The sequence below is a fragment of the Polypterus senegalus genome, chromosome 16 (assembly GCF_016835505.1).
Source record: "Polypterus senegalus isolate Bchr_013 chromosome 16, ASM1683550v1, whole genome shotgun sequence".
In the NCBI taxonomy this organism is placed as follows: domain Eukaryota; kingdom Metazoa; phylum Chordata; class Cladistia; order Polypteriformes; family Polypteridae; genus Polypterus; species Polypterus senegalus.
This window is the reverse complement of record NC_053169.1, coordinates 53,696,551-53,716,400: the sequence shown is the minus strand read 5'-3', so window position 1 is coordinate 53,716,400 and position 19,850 is coordinate 53,696,551. Positions and strand designations below refer to the sequence as shown.

At 38.9% G+C, this 19,850-nt stretch overlaps 1 protein-coding gene across 1 annotated transcript in view; it reads left to right on the top strand.

The window, feature by feature from the left end:
- nid1a (nidogen 1a) overlaps positions 1-15,701 on the top strand; it is a 153,931-nt gene extending 138,230 nt beyond the window's left edge. Inside the window, exons 15-19 of the mRNA XM_039737865.1 lie at positions 4,172-4,343; positions 8,822-8,979; positions 9,482-9,605; positions 10,497-10,609; positions 15,031-15,701. Coding sequence (XP_039593799.1) covers positions 4,172-4,343; positions 8,822-8,979; positions 9,482-9,605; positions 10,497-10,609; positions 15,031-15,161 — 698 coding nt within the window. The 3' untranslated portion in view covers positions 15,162-15,701. The remainder of the gene's footprint in view (positions 1-4,171; positions 4,344-8,821; positions 8,980-9,481; positions 9,606-10,496; positions 10,610-15,030) is intronic.
- The last annotated feature ends 4,149 nt before the right edge of the window (positions 15,702-19,850 follow it).

The following is a 19,850-nucleotide window of genomic DNA, read 5'->3' as shown; positions in this document are numbered from 1 at the left end:
AGATACTCAATCAAGGCATGAGCTGAGAGAAGTTTGGCACGTTCTAAATTGGTGGGGGGATGGAATAGCCGGCTGCTCCTAGCTTCTCTTTATCAGCACATTTAGAAGACAAAGGACGCTGGCGGAGAGGTGTGAAGGGATTTAAGAAGCAATTTAAGGTGGGACGGAATTACGAGTTTTTTCGTAGGCTCTGGTAATTCTAGTGTTAAGGGTAAGGGAACTAGAGGAGCACGGTCCCTCATAGGAATTTGCCTCAATTGACATTCTGGACAAGAAGTGCAAAAGCGGCGAACCTCCTCGTTAATCCGGGGCCAAAAAAAAACAGAGTTTAATTCTCTTAAGTGTTTTTTCGGGGCCCAAATGGGCTCCCAGCAGATGGGTATGTGCTAGTTCACAGACCTGTCGCCGGTAAGTCCGTGGTACTAACAACAGTGACCTCATCTGCCCCTCATGCTCTGCCACCCGGTATAACAGATCATTATTGAGCACAAAGTGAGGACCCTGTGGCATCGGATGTGAGGTGCGGTGGCCATCTATCAGAAAGACTGCATTCTTTGCAAATTTAAGGGAGTCGTCACTCCATTGCTCCCTTTTAAATAAGCCGACGTCTGCCTGAATTGAAACTGCAGGCGTGAGAGAGGATCGGATTCGACCTCAAGGTGCGGGGTTTCATCCCGAGCCGTCTGAGTGCGTGCTGATGACGTCTCGGGTTGTGACATCCCTGGTGTTTCTTCGTCATCACTAGAGCTCGAAGTCCGCTCCTCAGCCGGCTGTATACACGGCGTGGAGGAAGTTGAGGGCACTGAATCCGCATCCGTGACTAGACCTACTGATTGAGGAGAAGAAGTGACTGTATTACCGCTTTTTATGTTGGCCCAATCTCTTCCAAGTATCACGGGAAAGGGAGGATTATTCATTACTCCCACCGTCAATCTTTTCACTTGCCGTCCTGACATATATAACAGTTGGCAGATCGGTAATACCGGATGTCCCCGTGAATACAGGTAATGCGGGTCTTATTCTTACACCATTGTTGCGGTAATAATAGATGGCAGGCAACAATAGAAATGTTACTGCCATAATCAAATAAAGCGATTACTTTAATTCCATTTACTAGCACTTCTCCCGTATGCGAACAAGCCAGTGGATTAGCGAGAGCGCACCGTGCCTCCTCCCACATCACTCCGCAGACCCCTTCGTTGCTTCGCAGGGCCTGCCGGCGTGTCTCAGGGTCCACTCGAATATGCTTCGCATTATAGCCACAGGACTCTGTATTAGGGACGCAAGCACGCCCAGGTTCACCCGAGTCCTGTTCTGACCCTCCAAAGCCGGTTTCCGCCTTCATGTGATTTATTGTCTCGAATAGCAAGACAATATCAGTATATTCCCAGGCCGGCTGGGCGATTTTCCCGGGTAGGCTTCGGAGCAATAAAGCGTAGGCCACCTGCTTCACTATTTGGTGGCTGGATTTTTTATGGGGTTGTAGCCAACCAATTACCTTAGCCCATAAAGCCACGGCCTGTTTCTTGGTTGCCTTAGCAGGGTTAAATGTCCAGGCCATTATGTTTCTCACCTGCCAGCCTGGGCTTCTCCCATCTTTATTAAAGGGCTTGCCCTTCGTGGGATATGATGGGGCAGTCCCCACACCCAGGAGGCCATAATAAGAACTCAGGGCGTCCCCTGACACACTTGGCTCTAGTCTGTGGTTCCCGGGGATATTTTTCTCCAGACCTTTAACAGCATGATGGGTCGAAGCATACTCAAGCTCTCCCCGACACACCCCAGCTGACGCTCACTCGGCAACTTGGGAGCGGTACTTACCCATCTGATATTTTGTTGGATTATGAGCGTGTGTCGAGCCTAGGTTAAGGTTTACTCTCCTTTCTCGGCTACACCACTGTAAAATGAAGAGACTCGACACACGTAAAAAAAGGTTTGGAGCAGCCACCCATATAATATTCCTAACTGCAAAGGATTCTTTAAGTTCATATTGAGATGATGATAGTACGGAGTCCAAAACAGAGCTGATTAAGGTTGTAAAAGATGGTGGTTTTAAGTGGTCATACATGATGTGATGTATGGTCACCGGAAGTGATGTTCTCCTGGAATTAGTCTTGGCACCAGAACTGGGAGTGACGTTCTTCTGGGCGCCGGAACAGGAAGTGATGTTCTTGGTTCAGATAGGTTTTCCCGCGGCTGGTCTGAAGAGATAACAGGAGAAGGTTTAGTGCACTCAGATCGAGTTGACACGCACATCACATCGAGCACGCGTGCTATTGTGGTTTCGCCTGCGTGCCTCAATAAGTCACCCTCCCCTCACTCTTACTTTTTTACCGTTCATCTAATGAATACACTGAGTATGGCTTTACCAAAACAATCATTGATGGCGAATAAAGTATCCATTATTCATAAAGCTTCAATTGGTGATCTGTCTTTCTGCGTTAACCGCATATTTTTTCATACGTCTCAAACCAAGGGGATGCGAGGGTAAAATTAATCAGGAAGCGCACGTGCATACTCAGTGCACCCCCTCTCGGGAATCAAACCTCAGACATCAGCACTAGAGGCAAAGCCTCTACCATTGCGCCACAGCATGTGGTTTGTCTATTTGAGAGTATGTAGACCGGGGTATATATATATACATATATATATATATATATATATACCCGCGCTTCGCAGCAGAGAAGTAGTGTGTTAAAGAAGTTATGAAAAAGAAAAGGGAACATTTTAAAAATAACGTAACATGATTATCAATATACAGTAATTGTTTTGTGAGTGTTATGAGTGTTGCTGTCATCAAGGATTTGATTATCATTATTTCTTTCAATCAGGTTCGTATTTGTAGGATGTGTTGTGTTCAAGTTACATTCCGTGTTTGTCAATCGTTGTAAAGATAACAGGTTTCATTCATCGATTCATTTCTTACTGCATCAATAAACAGCTTGTCTTCCTCATTATCTGAGACCTGACACACTGCATGCACGGGTTTTTTTTTTTTACACTGTCTTCCTTTAGCAGGACATTGACTTTTTCCACCGTGTGCTTTGTTTCCGCAGTAGCTGCACTTATGAATATGCTTGTATGTGTCACACGCTTCATATTTTTTTGCTGCCTTCTCAATTGTGTCATTCGGTTTTTGTTCAGCACTCTTTGGAACTGTTGCTTTTATCTGTGCACTGCGTCAGTTCACGTGAGCTGCTCGGTGTACATGCATCGAAGGTTCCCAGCCGTGCTGGTGCCATCTCGTGCGATGTCCACAGCTGTATTTAATATTAGCTAAGACCCGGCACTTAAAAGTTTCTCTCGCAGTTTCAATGAGTTTGTGCCAAACACCACCCTGACCATCTCATCTTCCTCGGCATAAGCACAGTCCTTCACACGTGAATATTTACCGGCAGTGTTTCTATTGGATTGCCGCTGACGGACGGCCTTATATGGGCAGGCACTAAATTACGTGGGAGGCATAACTCTGCCTCCCACGGGCATCGAGCAGAAGTCTATTATAGTATATGGACGATAAAATAGGTTCCAGTTATGACCATTACGCGTAGAATTTCGAAATGAAACCTGCCCAACTTTTGTAAGTAAGCTGTAAGGAATGAGCCTGCCAAATTTCAGCCTTCTACCTACACGGGAAGTTGGAGAATTAGTGATGAGTCAGTGAGTGAGTGAGTCAGTCAGTCACTCAGGGCTTTGCATGTTATTAGTATAGATGTATTGATTATTTATCTCATTTTCAAATCAGTAAACATCTTCTATATTAATCATTTACTAGATATTTGGTTAAAGAGAATTGAATCACAAAAAGTGGTAGTTTAAAAAAGCAAAATCTAGAATATACTAGATCCTTAAAAATTGTTAGATTGAATTTGGTCTTTTTTACATAAGTTCTGTACTGTAGACATGCACCCCTTGCTACATGTAGTCTGCTCTGTGTTTAGTTGTGTTGCGTGTTTAGTCATTTAATATGCAGTAGTTTCTTGTGTCTTCAGTTGCTCAAGTTTGTAGACATGTCTCTTTGTAGAAATGGCCTGGGGCACAGTATCATTCTCAGAGTACATTAAGAAAAGGGACAAGAATAAAGATAGTAGACTTCCATGTGAACAACCCCTTGGGTGGAATTCTATCTTGCCTGTACACAATTTGGTGATACATTTGCATTGTTATTCAGACATAGAAAGTCCTGAGGGAATTGCTGTGGATTACTTGGGTCGCAACCTGTTCTGGACAGACTCCATGCTGGACAAGATTGAGGTGTCAAAGCTTGATGGCAGCCAGAGGCGGGTCCTTTTTGATACAGATCTAGTGAATCCCAGGGCAATTGTGACTGATCCTGTAAAAGGGTAAGTGTTAGTTTGCAGCTTTTATAAAGTATGTGTTTTTTTAGTTAGAATGTATTACATGCATCATTCATGTCCCCACTTAAAAGTTTAATAGACTGAAATTATACAGCTAGACAGAGATATTTTCTGACATTAGACCCATCAGCTTTCTTTTGGAATAACAAACAGTACTAGTAATGTACTATGAAAAAACCAAAACATATTTAAATATTGTAAAGAAAAAATGGTTGTATTTTTTAATATGGGAAATACAATAAATCAAGACACTTGTGTTTCTTTTGCATTACAAGACTGAGAACTTAAGCTGTAATGACACATTTCCAATACATTACCAGAAATTCAATATGTAAATATAATTGTTCTCAAAACAATTATCAACCTGAATAGTACTTGTCTTAAAAGTAAGACATGCTTAAATCATATGATTTATTTTGTTTTATTCTGAAATACGGTTTGTAGTGTTGAACAATTTTTTGTAATTACTCAATCTTTACTCTTTCTTATTAGCCAGAACACTTTATATAACAGTTAATCTTAAAATTGTAGATTGTGAGGGCTACAAAAACATGAACAGGACATTACAACAAATGAGGCAATTGTAAGTCAAATTGAATGCTCTAGAATAATAGAAGCAGTTTTCACTGGGTCATGTAGCATAGTACAGCATGAATAATTAACTTTACAGTGTAGCTTACAGGGCTACAAAATATATTCATCCTTTTTCCCTTTTTTTTTTAAAAGAGGATACAATGGAGCAGGAGGCTATCTTTAGAGCGTCATGTGCAAGGCAGACATCAGTTCTGGGCAGAACACTAGTACAGTTGTGCTTGAATGTTTGTTTGTGAACCCTTTAGAATTTTCTATATTTCTGCATAAATATGACCTAAAACATCATCAGATTTTCACTCAAGTCCTAAAAGTAGATAAAGAGAAATCAGTTAAACAAATGAGACAAAAATAGTATACTTGGTCATTTATTTATTAAGGAAAATGATCGAATATTACATATTTGTGAGTGGCAAAAGTATATGAACCTTTGCTTTCAGTATCTGGTGTGACCCCCCTTTGCAGCAATAACTGCAACTTAACGTTTCCGGTAACTTTTGATCATTCCTGCACACCGGCTTGGAGGAATTTTAGCTCATTCCTTCGTACAGAACAGCTTCAACTCTGGGATGTTGGTGGGTTTCCTCACATGAACTGCTCGCTTCAGGTCCTTCCACAACATTTCAATTGGATTAAGGTCAGGACTTTGACTTGGCCATTCCAAAACATTAACTTTATTCTTCTTTAACCTTTCTTTGGCAGAACGATTTGTGTGCTTACGGTCGTTGTCTTGCTGCATGACCCACCTTCTCTTGAGATTCAGTTCATGAACAGGTATCCTGACATTTTCCTTTAGAATTCTCTGATATAATTCAGAATTCATTGTTCTATCAATGAAGGTAAGCCATCCTGACCCAGATGCAGCAAAACAGGCCCAAACCATGATACTACCAGCACCATGTTTCACAGATGGGATAAGGTTCTTATGCTGGAATGCAGGGTTTTCCTTTCTCCAAACATAACGCTTTTCATTTAAACCAAAAAGTTCTGTTTTGGTCTCATCCGTCCACGAAACATTCTTCCAATAGCCTTCTGGTTTGTCCACGTGATCTTTAGCAAACTGCAGACGAGTGGCAATGTTTTTTTTTGGAGAGCAGTGGCTTTCTCCTTGCAACCCTGCCATGCTCACCATTGTTGTTCAGTGTTCTCCTGATGGTGGACTCATGAACATGAACATTAGCCAATGTGAGAGAGGCCTTCAGTTGCTTAGAAGTTACCCTGGGGTCCTCTGTGACCTCGCCGACTATTACACGTCTTGCTCTTGGAGTGATCTTTGTTGGTCGACCACTCCTGGGGAGGGTGACAATGGTCTTGAATTTCCTCCATTTGTACACAATCTGTCTGACTGTGGATTGGTGGAGTCCAAACTCTTTAGAGATGGTTTGGTAACCTTTTCCAGCCTGATGAGCATCAACAACTCTTTTTGTGAGGTCCTCAGAAATCTCCTTTGTTCATGCCATGATACACTTCCACTAATATGTGTTGTGAAGAGCAGACTTTGATAGATCCTGTTCTTTAAATAACACAGGGTGCCCACTCACACCTGATTGTCATCCCATTGATTGAAAACACCCGACTCGAATTTCACCTTCAAACTAACTGCTAATCCTAGAGCAGGGGTTCTCAACGTCAGTCCTGGGGACCCCCTGTGGCTGCAGGTTTTTGTTCCAACCAGATTCCTAATCAGTGACAACACCTGATAGCACTGAGCTCATTTAATTAGCTGAGATTTTTTTTCTTTTATTCGACATTCAGAAAAGCATAGCAGCCTGATTTTTACATTTATAAGACATTTATAAATATTTCTGCTTTTGCTCTAGATTTAAATGCTTAACTCTTTTTTGTTGATTTCATTATACTTTGCCCCTTCGCTGTGCATTTTTTTCCCCCTTCGTTGTATCTTATTAATGACAATTAAAAATGAGCACAGCAGACACGCAGGCAAACAACACAAAATAATCAAAGGCCGCAGCTACTTTAGAGTCAGACCCACTAATTAGTAAATAATGGATTAATTAAACAATTAGAACACCTAGAAAAGTAGAATGAAAATCAAGATGAAAATACTGTTAAAAAGAAAATAAATACATTATTCCTATATAAGTGCTTGGTACATTTTAATATATATATATATATTTTTTTTAGCAAACTTGTTTTCTAATGAATATATTGTTCCTTAAACACAGAACTTGGGAAATATCAATTAAAAAAAGAAGCTGGTTGGAACAAAAATCTGCAGCGACAGGGGGTCCCCAGAACCGATGTTGAGAACCCCCTGGTCTAGCGGTTCACATACTTTTGCCACTCACAAATATGTAATATTCGATCATTTTCCTTAATAAATAAATGACCAAGTATACTATTTTTGTCTTGTTTGTTTAACTGGTTTCTCTTTATCTACATTTAGGACTTGAGTGAAAATCTGATGATGTTTTAGGTCATATTTATGTAGAAATATAGAAAATTCTAAAGGGTTCGCAAACTATCAAGCACAACTGTACCTTAATGACCACATTCTAGCACACAGCCCTACACTCATCTCTACTTGGTATATTTAGAGTTGCTCATCAACTTAACTTGATCATCTTTTGGTTGTGGCAGAAAAAGAGACTTTCTGGAAAGGGCCCATGTTAAACACACAGGAAAATCAATATATGCCACACAAAGATTGACTAAGCCTGGATTTGAACCAATATCATTTAAAAAGTAAGACAACAGTGCTACCTGCTACACCAGTTTGTAACATAAGAGTACAAAATGCATAACAGAATAAAGAAATCAATATTATAATAATATTAGCAATCATTATGTAATACTGATGAGGCATTGCAAGATGGCACAGTGGTTAGTGCTGCTATGTCATAGTTCTAGGGTTCTGCTTTCGTATAATCACTGCCCATTTGTAGTTTCTCACCGTGTTTGTTTCATTTTTTATGAGTTATCCATTTTGCCTCCCACTGCTCAAATCATGAAAGTTAACTTGTAAATCTAAATTGAGTAGACGTATAAATAGTGCTGCTGTAACAGACACTGACCCCCCCAACTCTGAACTGATTTAATGGCTTAGGAAATGGATGAATGGATGCATGCATTCTTTTAGGACTATGTTTGCCCTTATAAGTCATGTTTCCAGTAAGTAAGAGAAAGTACTAGAGTAACAACATAGCTCGCTCACTCGCCTGCTTTTTAGAATGAATTACCAAGCATTTCTAATTAATTTAATTTTTTAATTATAAATGACATAAATAATTTTGCAAGAAAGGTGCCTTTACTCCACCGGTGGATACACCTTTTATGTGGAGTTCTCCCTGACAGTGCCCATATTCATCTGTGACTTGGCAATAACAATCATGCTAATCAAATAATCAAGTCATGTAATAGGAGCATCTAGGAAAATAAAAAAGAAGCTGATTAGTTTTCTGCTTTTGAGTTGTGCTCAATAGCCCTGAGAAGACCTTGAGTTGCACTGTTTTTTCTAGACAGTAATGGTTTTGTGCCAGTTCTCTGGCATATGCTTGAATAATATTGAGTCTGCCCACTTAGTGACTTTAAGTTAAAATGTTGTGAAATGTTTGCTTTTTCTACTTAGCTGTCCCTAGTATAACTTAGTATAACTATTTATTCATTTTGGTAGTTGGTTTAATTAAACTCTGCATGGCACTCAAATTACATTTTCTAATTGTAAATTAATAAATGCATAAATGAGACATCAGTGTCAGTATATGATGCAATAATGGATGCCTTTCATCCTGTATTTGAATGTTATTCTTGAAACATATTCATCAAAGAGATTTTTAGAAGGAGATGGTATGAATCACAATGGTAAGGAAACATAATACTTAAAAACTGTAACTTAACACATTTTCCAACAGACATATTTACTGGACTGATTGGAACAGAGAAGCTCCTAAGATTGAAACTGCCTACATGGATGGCACAAACAGAAGGGTAATAGTGAAGACTGATCTCGCCTTGCCCAATGGCTTAACATATGATCCTTATTCACTGCTTCTGTGCTGGGTTGATGCAGGTATATTCAACTATTCCTACACAAAAAGATAGCACATTTACATTTGTAAAATATGTGATTAATGGCCAAAAAACATGGAGTTGAAATATATATGTAGCATTATGATAGCTCTTTAATTTTAAAGTCTGCAATTTAAACAAAACATGACATTAACTAACAAAATACAGTCATGCTATGTAACAGCATAAGTGACACAGAGTGGTAGTGATTTGGTTGCTTCACATGTTCAGATAATTTTATTTTTTATGGCATATATTGGAGATGAAAGGTATGGGGGCTAGATTTTTATGTTATCATTTTTGGTATAAGAAGATTTGTATTTTGTTCTAATTATAAAAAAAAAATGCATAACGTTATTGGACACAGAAATCAAATGAAACACTGGAGACCTCTGCTGTTATGTTGTTTGTGGATGATATTAACTGTAAACTACACAACTATTTCATAAATTCTTTACATGCTCTAATGTTACAATACAGGTACTTTTTATATTTAATTGCAGGCACTCAACGAGTAGAATGCATGAACCCTAATCAAACAGGCCGCAGAAAAGTCCTAGAAGGAATCCAGTACCCCTTTGGAATTACATCCTACGGGAAAAATCTATACTACACAGATTGGAGGAGGTAGAGATTATTTTGTTATTCCTTGAGAGCTTCAAAGAGTAATACCCTTTTCATATTGTGAACAGGACCCTTAATCCAGCCAGGAGTCAGGAGTAGACCTAATAATCTCCACTCTAAGAGGAACTCCAGTACTGCTGGTCCTCCAGTTCCCCACTGAAACTCTGTCTCTCCCACAGGATATTAAACAACATTTACCCATTTGTAGACTGATACTTCCACAGGAGCCTGGTTTTCAGCTCCATGCCCGCTTGTTGTCTGGGAGGTGTCTGCAAGTTATTCCCAAGTCTGTCCCCATGTAAATTGTCCCTGTGATGCATTGGTCCCCTGTCTAGGGTGGGTTCCTGCCAGAACAGACTGTGACCCCCTACAAGTCTGAAATGGAACAAGCAGGTCTGAGAGATATGTTATAGTATCAATATTCTTCTTGATACTTAGTTATTGTAGAACATTGTTAAACATTGTAATTTCATAACTAATTTATGTTTGAATACAGAAATGTTACTGTTCTTGTTCTCTTTGTACATTGTGTGTTCATGTTTATAGAAAGATACACTTTAAGAAGGAAAAAAAACAAAACATTTCCTTATTCTGATATTATGTGGGGTATTGTTCAACTTTAGTTTAATTTTTACTCAATATAACATTTAAATGCCATTTATCGTACAAGGTTTTTCTTCATACAGTTCAGTGCTATTGCATTCTTTTTAGCTTTGTAGCTCCTATGACAGGCAGACAGTATCCTGTCCTGTGTACAGGTCCCATTGTATCCCAGCTTTTAAAAAGACTTAAACAGGATACTCTGGCTTTTAATGGGAAATAAGAAAATGGAAAATTGATACTTGAATTAATGAATAATGAACAGATGATTTTAACTTTTTCTTTTTCTTGCAGGGATGCTGTCATCTCAGTAGAGCGTACAGTTGGAAAAGAACTTGATGCATTTTTGCCTCAGAAGCGGTCCAGGCTCTATGGCATAACTACTGCATATTCACAATGCCCTCCTGGTACAGTAAACTGGCCTTCACAGAAAATAACCTTTTCTTTCATTAATTAGACCAAACTTGCTTTTGCACTTCTGTAGTTTAGTGCCTTTTCCATTGTGTTCCCAAATGTCTTGTTGCAGCTAAAAAGAGAGAATATTTTAGATATATGTATCACACTAAATCAACTCTGTGTGAGTTTTTAATTATTAGCATTATTTTAGTGTAATATTTCAAAAGCCATGTTTCAGTCAAAGACATTTTTTTTGTTCCTTTAACTTCTCAGATGTAGAATATTGCTTGAAGATTTGTAAACCCAGAGTGAAGTTAAATATTTCATGAATGACTATTAAATCCTTCTTTGATCTAAATTAGTTCTTACTTTGTAGCCACAAATCCTATTTATTTTTTAACAAATTACTGCATAAAAACAGATATGTAAGTACTGGCCCATATGCAAACCTGGCATGATGTCCTAAACTGATTACAGTTTGCAAAACATACACACAAACCGGATCATCAGAGTGTAGCACAAATGGTCCAGTTTTACATACAGTTTAAATGAAAGCTTTTTCTAGCAGGATTTGGGACATTCATTAATTAAATTGGGAATGTAAGGTCAATTGAAATTCACTTCCTGAATGTTAATTGGATTTTGGAATTGCACCCAGATCAACAGGAAAAGAAGCAATAAATTCCATTATACATGAAATATCATGAATCACATGAAATACAAAAACACCAAATGCATACCAACATAATGTACGTTTTACACATTATCCAAGCTCATTTCTTTACTTATTCTCATTTCTTTCTGAAGGAAGTCTGCATGCTTTATTTGAATCATTCACACTACACAATAACATTCCAGAATAATATTGGATGACAACTAATAAGCAGTCAAGCATTAAAACAAAGAACAGAGTAAAAAGTTGAGAAAATCTTATTATGCAGCAAAAATAGAAAAAAAACTGGAGCCAAGGGCAGAGCTTACCTAAACCTAACATGATAGAGAGTCATGAAAGTATAGAACTAAAGTTTTTGTACATTTCTCATTAGCTTTAATTCACATTTCCCATTGCTATTTTTGTTCTGCCAGTAATGTGGAATGTGGCAATCCACTAGGGCTGAGGGTGACCTGATTGTGAGATAAGCATATGCCCAGAAAAATGTAGTAAGGATCAATTTCAAAAGTCAGAAAAACTGTGGCAAAAAAGTGAAATTCTAAACTGCGAATGTTGTCAATAAAAGAATTGCTAGAAGTCACTAATGAAGGGACTTTTATAACGGGAAGTATGCACACACAAAGTTGTTTGAGGTTTAAATCTGTAATCGTGGATACTGCATTAAATATGGCATAGGTTTATAAAGTGTATCATCAGTAATGTGGCACATCTGGATTTTGAGCCCCTAGCAACAGTGTACCACATCTTGACAGTACAGGAACTAAATTTTGGAGCTTACAAAAAAAATGTCAACCCAGCAAACTCAAAAAATAATAATAAAAATCTACTAATGTTAACCTGTGGAATGTATTTTCAGTGATCAATGGTAAGATATTTAGGCTTTAGAGATGCAATATTAGTGAACTGAAATTTGAGGATGTAGTGATGTTTTAATGCAGTTAAAAGTAAAACTATATAATCGACAGAACATTAATGAATCTTTGAAAATGACGTATTGTATTTTATGGTTTAATACATCACATGTTAGATGAAAGTAAAGAAGTACTAATTTACACCACCTTATTTAGTTTCTTAAATGTACTAACAAAAAACAATTTTTTTTTGTAATCCTTCACTGGTGCTGCATAAACACTATATGCCAAGTTCTCAATTTTATTTAATTTACCTAACTATTTTTCATATATCTTACTATTTGAATGGTAAACTGATAGATAGATAGATAGATAGATAGATAGATAGATAGATAGATAGATAGATAGATAGATAGATGCCATCAGACTGAGACCACATCTTTACAAACCACATGTTTATTCAGAACCAAATTGCACAGTCCCGCACAGCACAAAGCGCTCCCAGCACTAATCACCCTCAATCCGGGCCTCTCTTCTAATGTTTGTGGGTCGCCCTTCCTCTCTGCATGGGAGCTTCGTCCTGCTCCCACTCCCGACTCTAGCTCTCAGACTGTAGGAAGGCGAGTCCTTTTATTCTCACCCGGATATGCTCCAGGTGCTTTGTCTAATGACACTTCCCGGTGTGGCGGAAGTGTCAGGAGAGCACTCGGAAGCACTCCGGGTGTCCCTGGAAAGATCATCTTCCATGTTCCCGGGTTTGGCGGAAGTAGATGTTTCCCGGGCCCTCTGAGACTCGGGGCACCCCCTGGCGGTGGCCACGGGCCCCAATGGGCTTGAGCCTCCTTGCTCCACTCCCGTGGTTCTCTCTTGATCCAGGGCGGTTGCCCCCTCCTTGCCCGGAGGACGTACATGCCACCTCCTGGTCTTTCCACGCGTCCCGGCTGGGTCTGGCCCCCAGCTGTTTGTGACAATAGATAGATAGATAGATAGATAGATAGATAGATAGATAGATAGATAGATAGATAGATAGACAGATGGCGAAATGAACAATGAAAGACATTATGAAGATCCCCATTTAATACTGGGGTAAAAAAGCACGCACCAGCACGGTAACATTTTGTTGTGATTACGAGTAGGAGCCAGTTTTCAGGTCCATAAGGAGCAAAAGGCGAATTCAGGAGGTCAAAATCCAGAAGTCACATCATAAGTGTTAAGTCCAGTCATTCATTCTGCAGAGGGAGAAAGGTAAAAGACATTAAGCGACAGCACCAACATGTGGTTCAGAGTAGAATTACTTCTTGATGAGCTCTGAAGTTGTCATCTAAGCGCATTTGTGTGACTTCCCATATACAGTATATCCTCTTTAATAAAACCCCGGTGTGCGTCCAGGTGTCCATGTGTGTGTCTTCTGGTGAAGTGCGCATGCACGGGGCCGCACGTGTTCAGTCTCTCCCTGTGCAGAGAGAGAGAGACAGAGACAGAGACACAGGCGCGTGTGCGAGAGACACACACACAGACACAGGCGTGCGAGAGAGACACACACACAGGTGCACGAGAGAGACACACACACACAGGTGCACGAGAGAGACACACACAGGCGCGCAAAAGAGGGAGACACACACTGGCGCGCAAGAGAGAGACACACACACACACAGGCGCGCGAGAGAGAAAGACACACACACACACAGGCCCGCAAGGCAGACAGACACACACGCGAGAGACACACACACACAGGCCCGCAAGAGAGACACACACACACACAGGCGCGCGTGTTCATTGTTGCAATGTTACTTTTCTTGGTTGTTTATTAAATTACGGATTTTTCAAATGCTCATTTTTTTCCCTGTGCTTAAAACTCATTAGAAAAAAGTGTTTTTAGAGAGCGGGTCGTAAGGCTATAGCACAAATTCTTGTAGTGTTATTTTTCTCTGGTGTTCAAGGTTTTCTTAGTGTTATTCAATGTTTTACATTTAGTTTACTATTACACTGTGCATTCTGTGGTATAATTAACTATATTTGTGCTTAAAAACTTAAAAAAATATATATTTACATACAGTTTGTATGGTCTGGAACGGATTAATTATATTTACATACAGTCCTATGGGGGAAATTACTTCGGTTCACGACCAAATCGGGTTTCAACCAGAGTTTTGGAACGAATTATGGTCGTGAAATGAGGTTCCACTGTATTACTGTCAAAGTAAATTACAGGTATTTTATGAAAATACAAACCAGTATTACTGCGAGAGAAAATTAAAGGCACACAATACAGTGACGCATTTTATAGCCACATACAAGGTCCCTTGCCATTTAATATAGACTGTTCATACAAATGTTTATGCACTACTGTTCTAGCGCCCGTTATTGTAACGGGCTTAATTTCTAGTTTTTATATAGTTCTGTATAGTTATAAATATAACTTTATGTTTATGCTTAGAAAAAAACACAAAACAAGTAATTGCACAAAATTTCATTCAATTGAATGTAATTTAATTTCTAATTTTGATTCCTATACTTTAAGTTTCATTTACAATTTCCATTTTCTTGGTTGAATTGGGATTGATGAGTTCATTCATGAATTGAACTCGAATCTGTTATCTAGTGTAATATTAAATATGCTCTATACTGAATTCATCAAATGCCATCAACAGCTTAATCTAGAGGTGAAGCTGACAAATACTGTTTGAGATAAAAACATAAAATACAGAACAGATACCATTGTGCAAATAATTGTTTCAGCAGGAAAAAAACTATATGCCACTGTAGGTGTACAGGATATATCTTGTTGAGAAGTTTCCATTAATGCCATTTGTATTTTTTGAATGTTTGACGGGATGCTGTTTGTAAAATGTATTACTTTCTATCTGAATACCTGCAGTTGATTTTATATATATTTTTTTATCCACAGGCCAGAACTATTGCACTGTGAACAATGGTGGCTGTACACACCTGTGTCTGGCAACCCCTGCTGGTCGAACTTGTCGTTGTCCTGACACTGTCACTGGAGTGGGCTGTTTGGAGAGAGACAGTCGATATTAACTTAAGAAAGCAGACCGATATCTACCTTCAGGAATCATTCCAGTGTCTGCTGTACGACCCTTACCCATTGCCTGGTGCTATCACTTTCTTAGATGTAGTCATTATATATGTCACTGAGCACTGGTAATCAAAATGATTAAATATTTTATATTTACCACAACTCCAATTTTTCTAGAATTGATTTAGAACAGATGTCTTTTTTATTAAATGTAAATACAAAGACAAATATTTGAAAAAAGTATTCCCTGTGGTGCATTATTATAGCTGTATAGCGCCACACTGTGTCAAAATTCTAGGTACATTACATTATAACTGTGAAAATTTTTATGTGAACAAAGCAGTACAGGAAATTGTCAAGTGAGTAAGAAGGTGAACTGCTCCCAGGTGCTTCTGAGCAGCTGCTAGCCATGTTTTACAATCTGTCCTGTTTAATAATCTGTTATAATAAAGTACCATTCCAATATCAACAGTTCAGTATAGTCTATTTGGAAATGTTTACATTCTGTACAGCTATCAATAAAAACAGATTTTTTTTTTTTACTGCTTTGTCTCTTGCTAATGCCATGTGTTGTATACACTGATAGGTCAATTTATTAGGTACACCTGCTCTTCCCACGTAATCTATAAACAGTGCTGTTCAAAGAAGTAAAGTGGTATCAAGTGGATCATGTGCCTGTATGTGTGTGCAGACTTCAAGGGTAAATATAGGTGAAACTATTTTTTTGTGCAAGACAATATTGTTTGTCAGGTATAACAGCATACTGTAAGTATAACCAAAACAGCAACTTTGTTGGAGTCACTGGTCCACAGGGATCCACAAGTTACAAACAGAACAGAATGGGTGCAGTGGAAACTAAAATGGCAAATGTTTCTGCATTTGGGGTGTACCTAGATGTTTACAATAGAAGGCAACATAAGGCATGGACATGACTGATGTGTGTTTGTATATCAGGACTTTGATACCCATTTCTTCCCTCCTGGAATACTGTTCATCCTTCCATTTTCTGAACCAGTTCCTTCCAATTCAACATTGTGGCATATTAGAGCCCGTCTCACCAATGCTGGACACAAGGCTGGATTAACCCCCTCAATTTTGTATTATTTGAAAGTCTGAATCTTTTAATTGACTGTCTTAAGCATTACCGGAAATTGACGTTTGATTTCATTAGATCCATATTCATATAAAGAATGTATCTTTCACCTTTGATTTCATTACTGTATCATTATTTTGGCTTTTTCCTGATGAACATAAAGTGATTACGTATCTCCCATGGATAAGAACTTTTATATTAACTTAAATGTCTTCTTCTTTGACACCTTGTTTATTGCAGTGTTATGAGTTGAAATGAAAGTCCAAAAACTGTTATAGTACAGTATATTCAGATTTGCAATCAATCATTTTTTGTGAATGAAGCTCTGGAGCCTTTATAACTATTATTAAGATTATTTTTTTTAACTTCTTTCAGAAGCTTTAAGTCTTCTATTTGCAGAATTAGATCTTTTGTATTTCTTTACTTTTGCAATGAACTTACACACATTAAATCTTAATCCATCCATCCATCCATCCATCCTCTTCCGCTTATCCGAGGTCGGGTCGCGGGGGCAGCAGCTTAAGCAGAGAGGCCCAGACTTCCCTTATTGATTAAATTGATTAAAATGATTAGATTGATTAAATCTTAATCAATTGTCTTAATCAATCTAATATATTTTTTGTGTGTACTATTCCTCTTTATTATTTGCAGAAGCAATTACCTTCTGTTTATGTGTGTTACTACGAAATCCGAGTCTAAGTTTGACAACTAGACATTCAATAAGTACATGTGTTATGGGAAAATTATTTTAATCCATCAATAATTATCTGCTTTTGAACTATTCAAATAAATAATTTTTCTTAGCATTATTTAAAATGTTACATGATGTTAGGTAAAGATCTTGGGCATGTTGCCATTTAAATAAGTTGGAACAGAACTATGTTTATGAATCTGGGTGGTCTCTTAGACATGACATACAAGAATTCTGAATTGTGACCTTTGGTTAACACTAGAATTACCAGAGCCTACGAAAAAACTCGTAATTCCGTCCCACCTTAAACTGCTTCTTAAATCCCTTCACACCTCTCCGCCAGCGCCCTTTGTCTTCTAAATGTGCTGATAAAGAGAAGCTAGGAGCAGCCGGCTATTCCATCCCCCCACCAATTTAGAACGCGCACGAACTTCTCTCAGCTCATGCCTTGATTGAGTATCTGGGAGTGAAGTGGAGTTTTAGAGTGGAAATAATAGATCGTTGTTTGGAACACACGCATTTCATGTCTGTTCCGTTTCTACAGTAATCTGTGTCAACACATTGTTAAAACAGAAACGTTTTTTATATTCTAGTAGTAGATGACAAAATGTAGGCATAAACTATATAATGTATGAAGACTGATGTCCAAATAGCAAAGAAACGTTTTCACAAGAATAACACAATTGCGCTTTTATTCAAAAATATAACTGCAGAAACAAAAAGCCGCCTTAACATACGACATTGAAACCAGTTTATTATAGCTGCCTCTGGGGTTCAATAGACTCAGCACCCGCTTGGGAATCAGGAGTTTACGAGTTCGATCCTGCATCCCTCCGTTTTGAAAAGTAAACTGCTCTTAGTCTTACTGTTTTAGAATAAAAGCATACATTTGATTTCAGTCTGTAACAGCCGGTGCAATTTATGATCCTTGTAAAGGTTAGCTTTTTTTTTTTATTCACTTTTCATTCTCTCAGTCGCGTTCAGAATCAATCCATACAACCCCATCTGACACGGCTGTTTTCACTAAAGACGCGCTATAGCTCTGCAGTGTACCACGATGCATACTAACGCACAATCAAACCCCCCCGGTTCTGACACACAAACGCTGGCTGAAGCTGCCTTCAGATCTCACCGTCACTTGCTTTTCTTTTTATTCAGTTTTATTGAGTGTTCCTGCCAGTCCCCGCATGTTGCTGTATGCTGTTTCTTTTGTACTCCAGGACATGCAGAGGAAAGAATGGTAAAGACCAGTAACTTCGGGCGCTATATGCAATCATCAGACACTCCCCATCTGCCCGTCGCTCAAACACAGGAACATATATTGGTGTAAAAGTATAACAAAAGTGCACTTTTATTCAAGTGCACTTTTTCCATCGCCTTTTCCTGTAAGAAGCAGTGTACACACTTCTCTCTATGCTGTGGTTTCTATTACACACCTGAAAGAAAGAGACAATACATGTGAAAATATCCAGCATACAGCAACATGCGGGACTGGCAGGAACACTCAATAAAACTGAATAAAAAGAAAATCAAGTGACGGTGAGATACGAAGAAGGCAGCTTCGCAGCGCCTGTGTGTCAGAACCGGTGGGGGCGTTAGTATGCATCGTGGTACAACGCAGAGCTATAGCGCCTGTATTCTGTTTCTTTTGTACTCCAGGGCACGCAGAGGAGAGAATAGTAAAGAGCAGTAAGTTCGGCGCTATATGCAATCATCAGACACTCCCATCTGCCCGTTGTTTTGTTATACTTTTCAATACTTTTTTACTGTGGGCATGCTCAAAAATACACGTGTAATGCCACGAAAAGTGCACGCAGACACTTCATTTCGCAAACAAAACAAGTGCACTTTTATTCAAAACTACCTGTATAACCAAGAAAAAGAAAGCAAGTTACAGTAGGCGATTGATACGACAGCTTGCATGGTGCAATGCTAAGAAGTGCAGATTTTCATTCCGTGCTATATAAAATCATCACATTCAAATATTAACAGTTCCCACACACCCAAGGACCGTCCTTCCTACATTTACGACACGTACTTGTTGCCGTGTACACACCTCTCTGTGCTATGGTTTCTATTACACTGAATGAGCACCTGACACTGTACTTTCTTCCCTGGGGAAGGTCCCGCATCAGAGAATTTCCAGTTCCTGCATAAATTCACACCCGATCTGACGCTGTTCGCTTTCAAATAATATTGCATTAGTGCGATTATATTTTCACATATATTGTCTCTTTCTTTCAGGTGTGTAATAGAAACCACAGCATAGAGAGAAGTGTGTACATTGCTTCTTACAGGAAAAGGCGATGGAAAAAGTGCACTTGAATAAAAGTGCACTTTTGTTATACTTTTACACCAATATATGTTCCTGTGTTTGAACGACACGGGCAGATGGGGAGTGTCTGATGATTGCATATAGCCGGTTACTGGTCTTTACCATTCTTTCCTCTGCATGTCCTGGAGTACAAAAGAAACAGCATACAGCAACATGCGGGACTGGCAGGAACACTCAATAAAACTGAATAAAAGAAAAGCAAGTGACGGTGAGATACGAAGAAGGCAGCTTCGCCAACGCTTGTGTGTCAGAACCCGGGGAGGGGCTGGGGGTTTGGCGTTAGTATGCATCGTGGTACACTGCAGAGCTATAGCGTGTCTTTAGTGAAAACAGCCGTGTCAGATGGGGTTGTATGGATTGATTCTGAACGACTGAGAGAATGAAAAGTGAATAAAAAAAAAGCTAACCTTTACGAGGATCATAAATTGCACCGGCTGTTACAGACTGAAATCAAATGTATGCTTTTATTCTAAAATAGTAAGACTAAGAGCAGTTTACTTCTCAAAACGGAGGGGCGCAGGATCGAACTCGTCGACCTCTTGATTCCAAGCGGGCTGAGTCTATTGAACCCC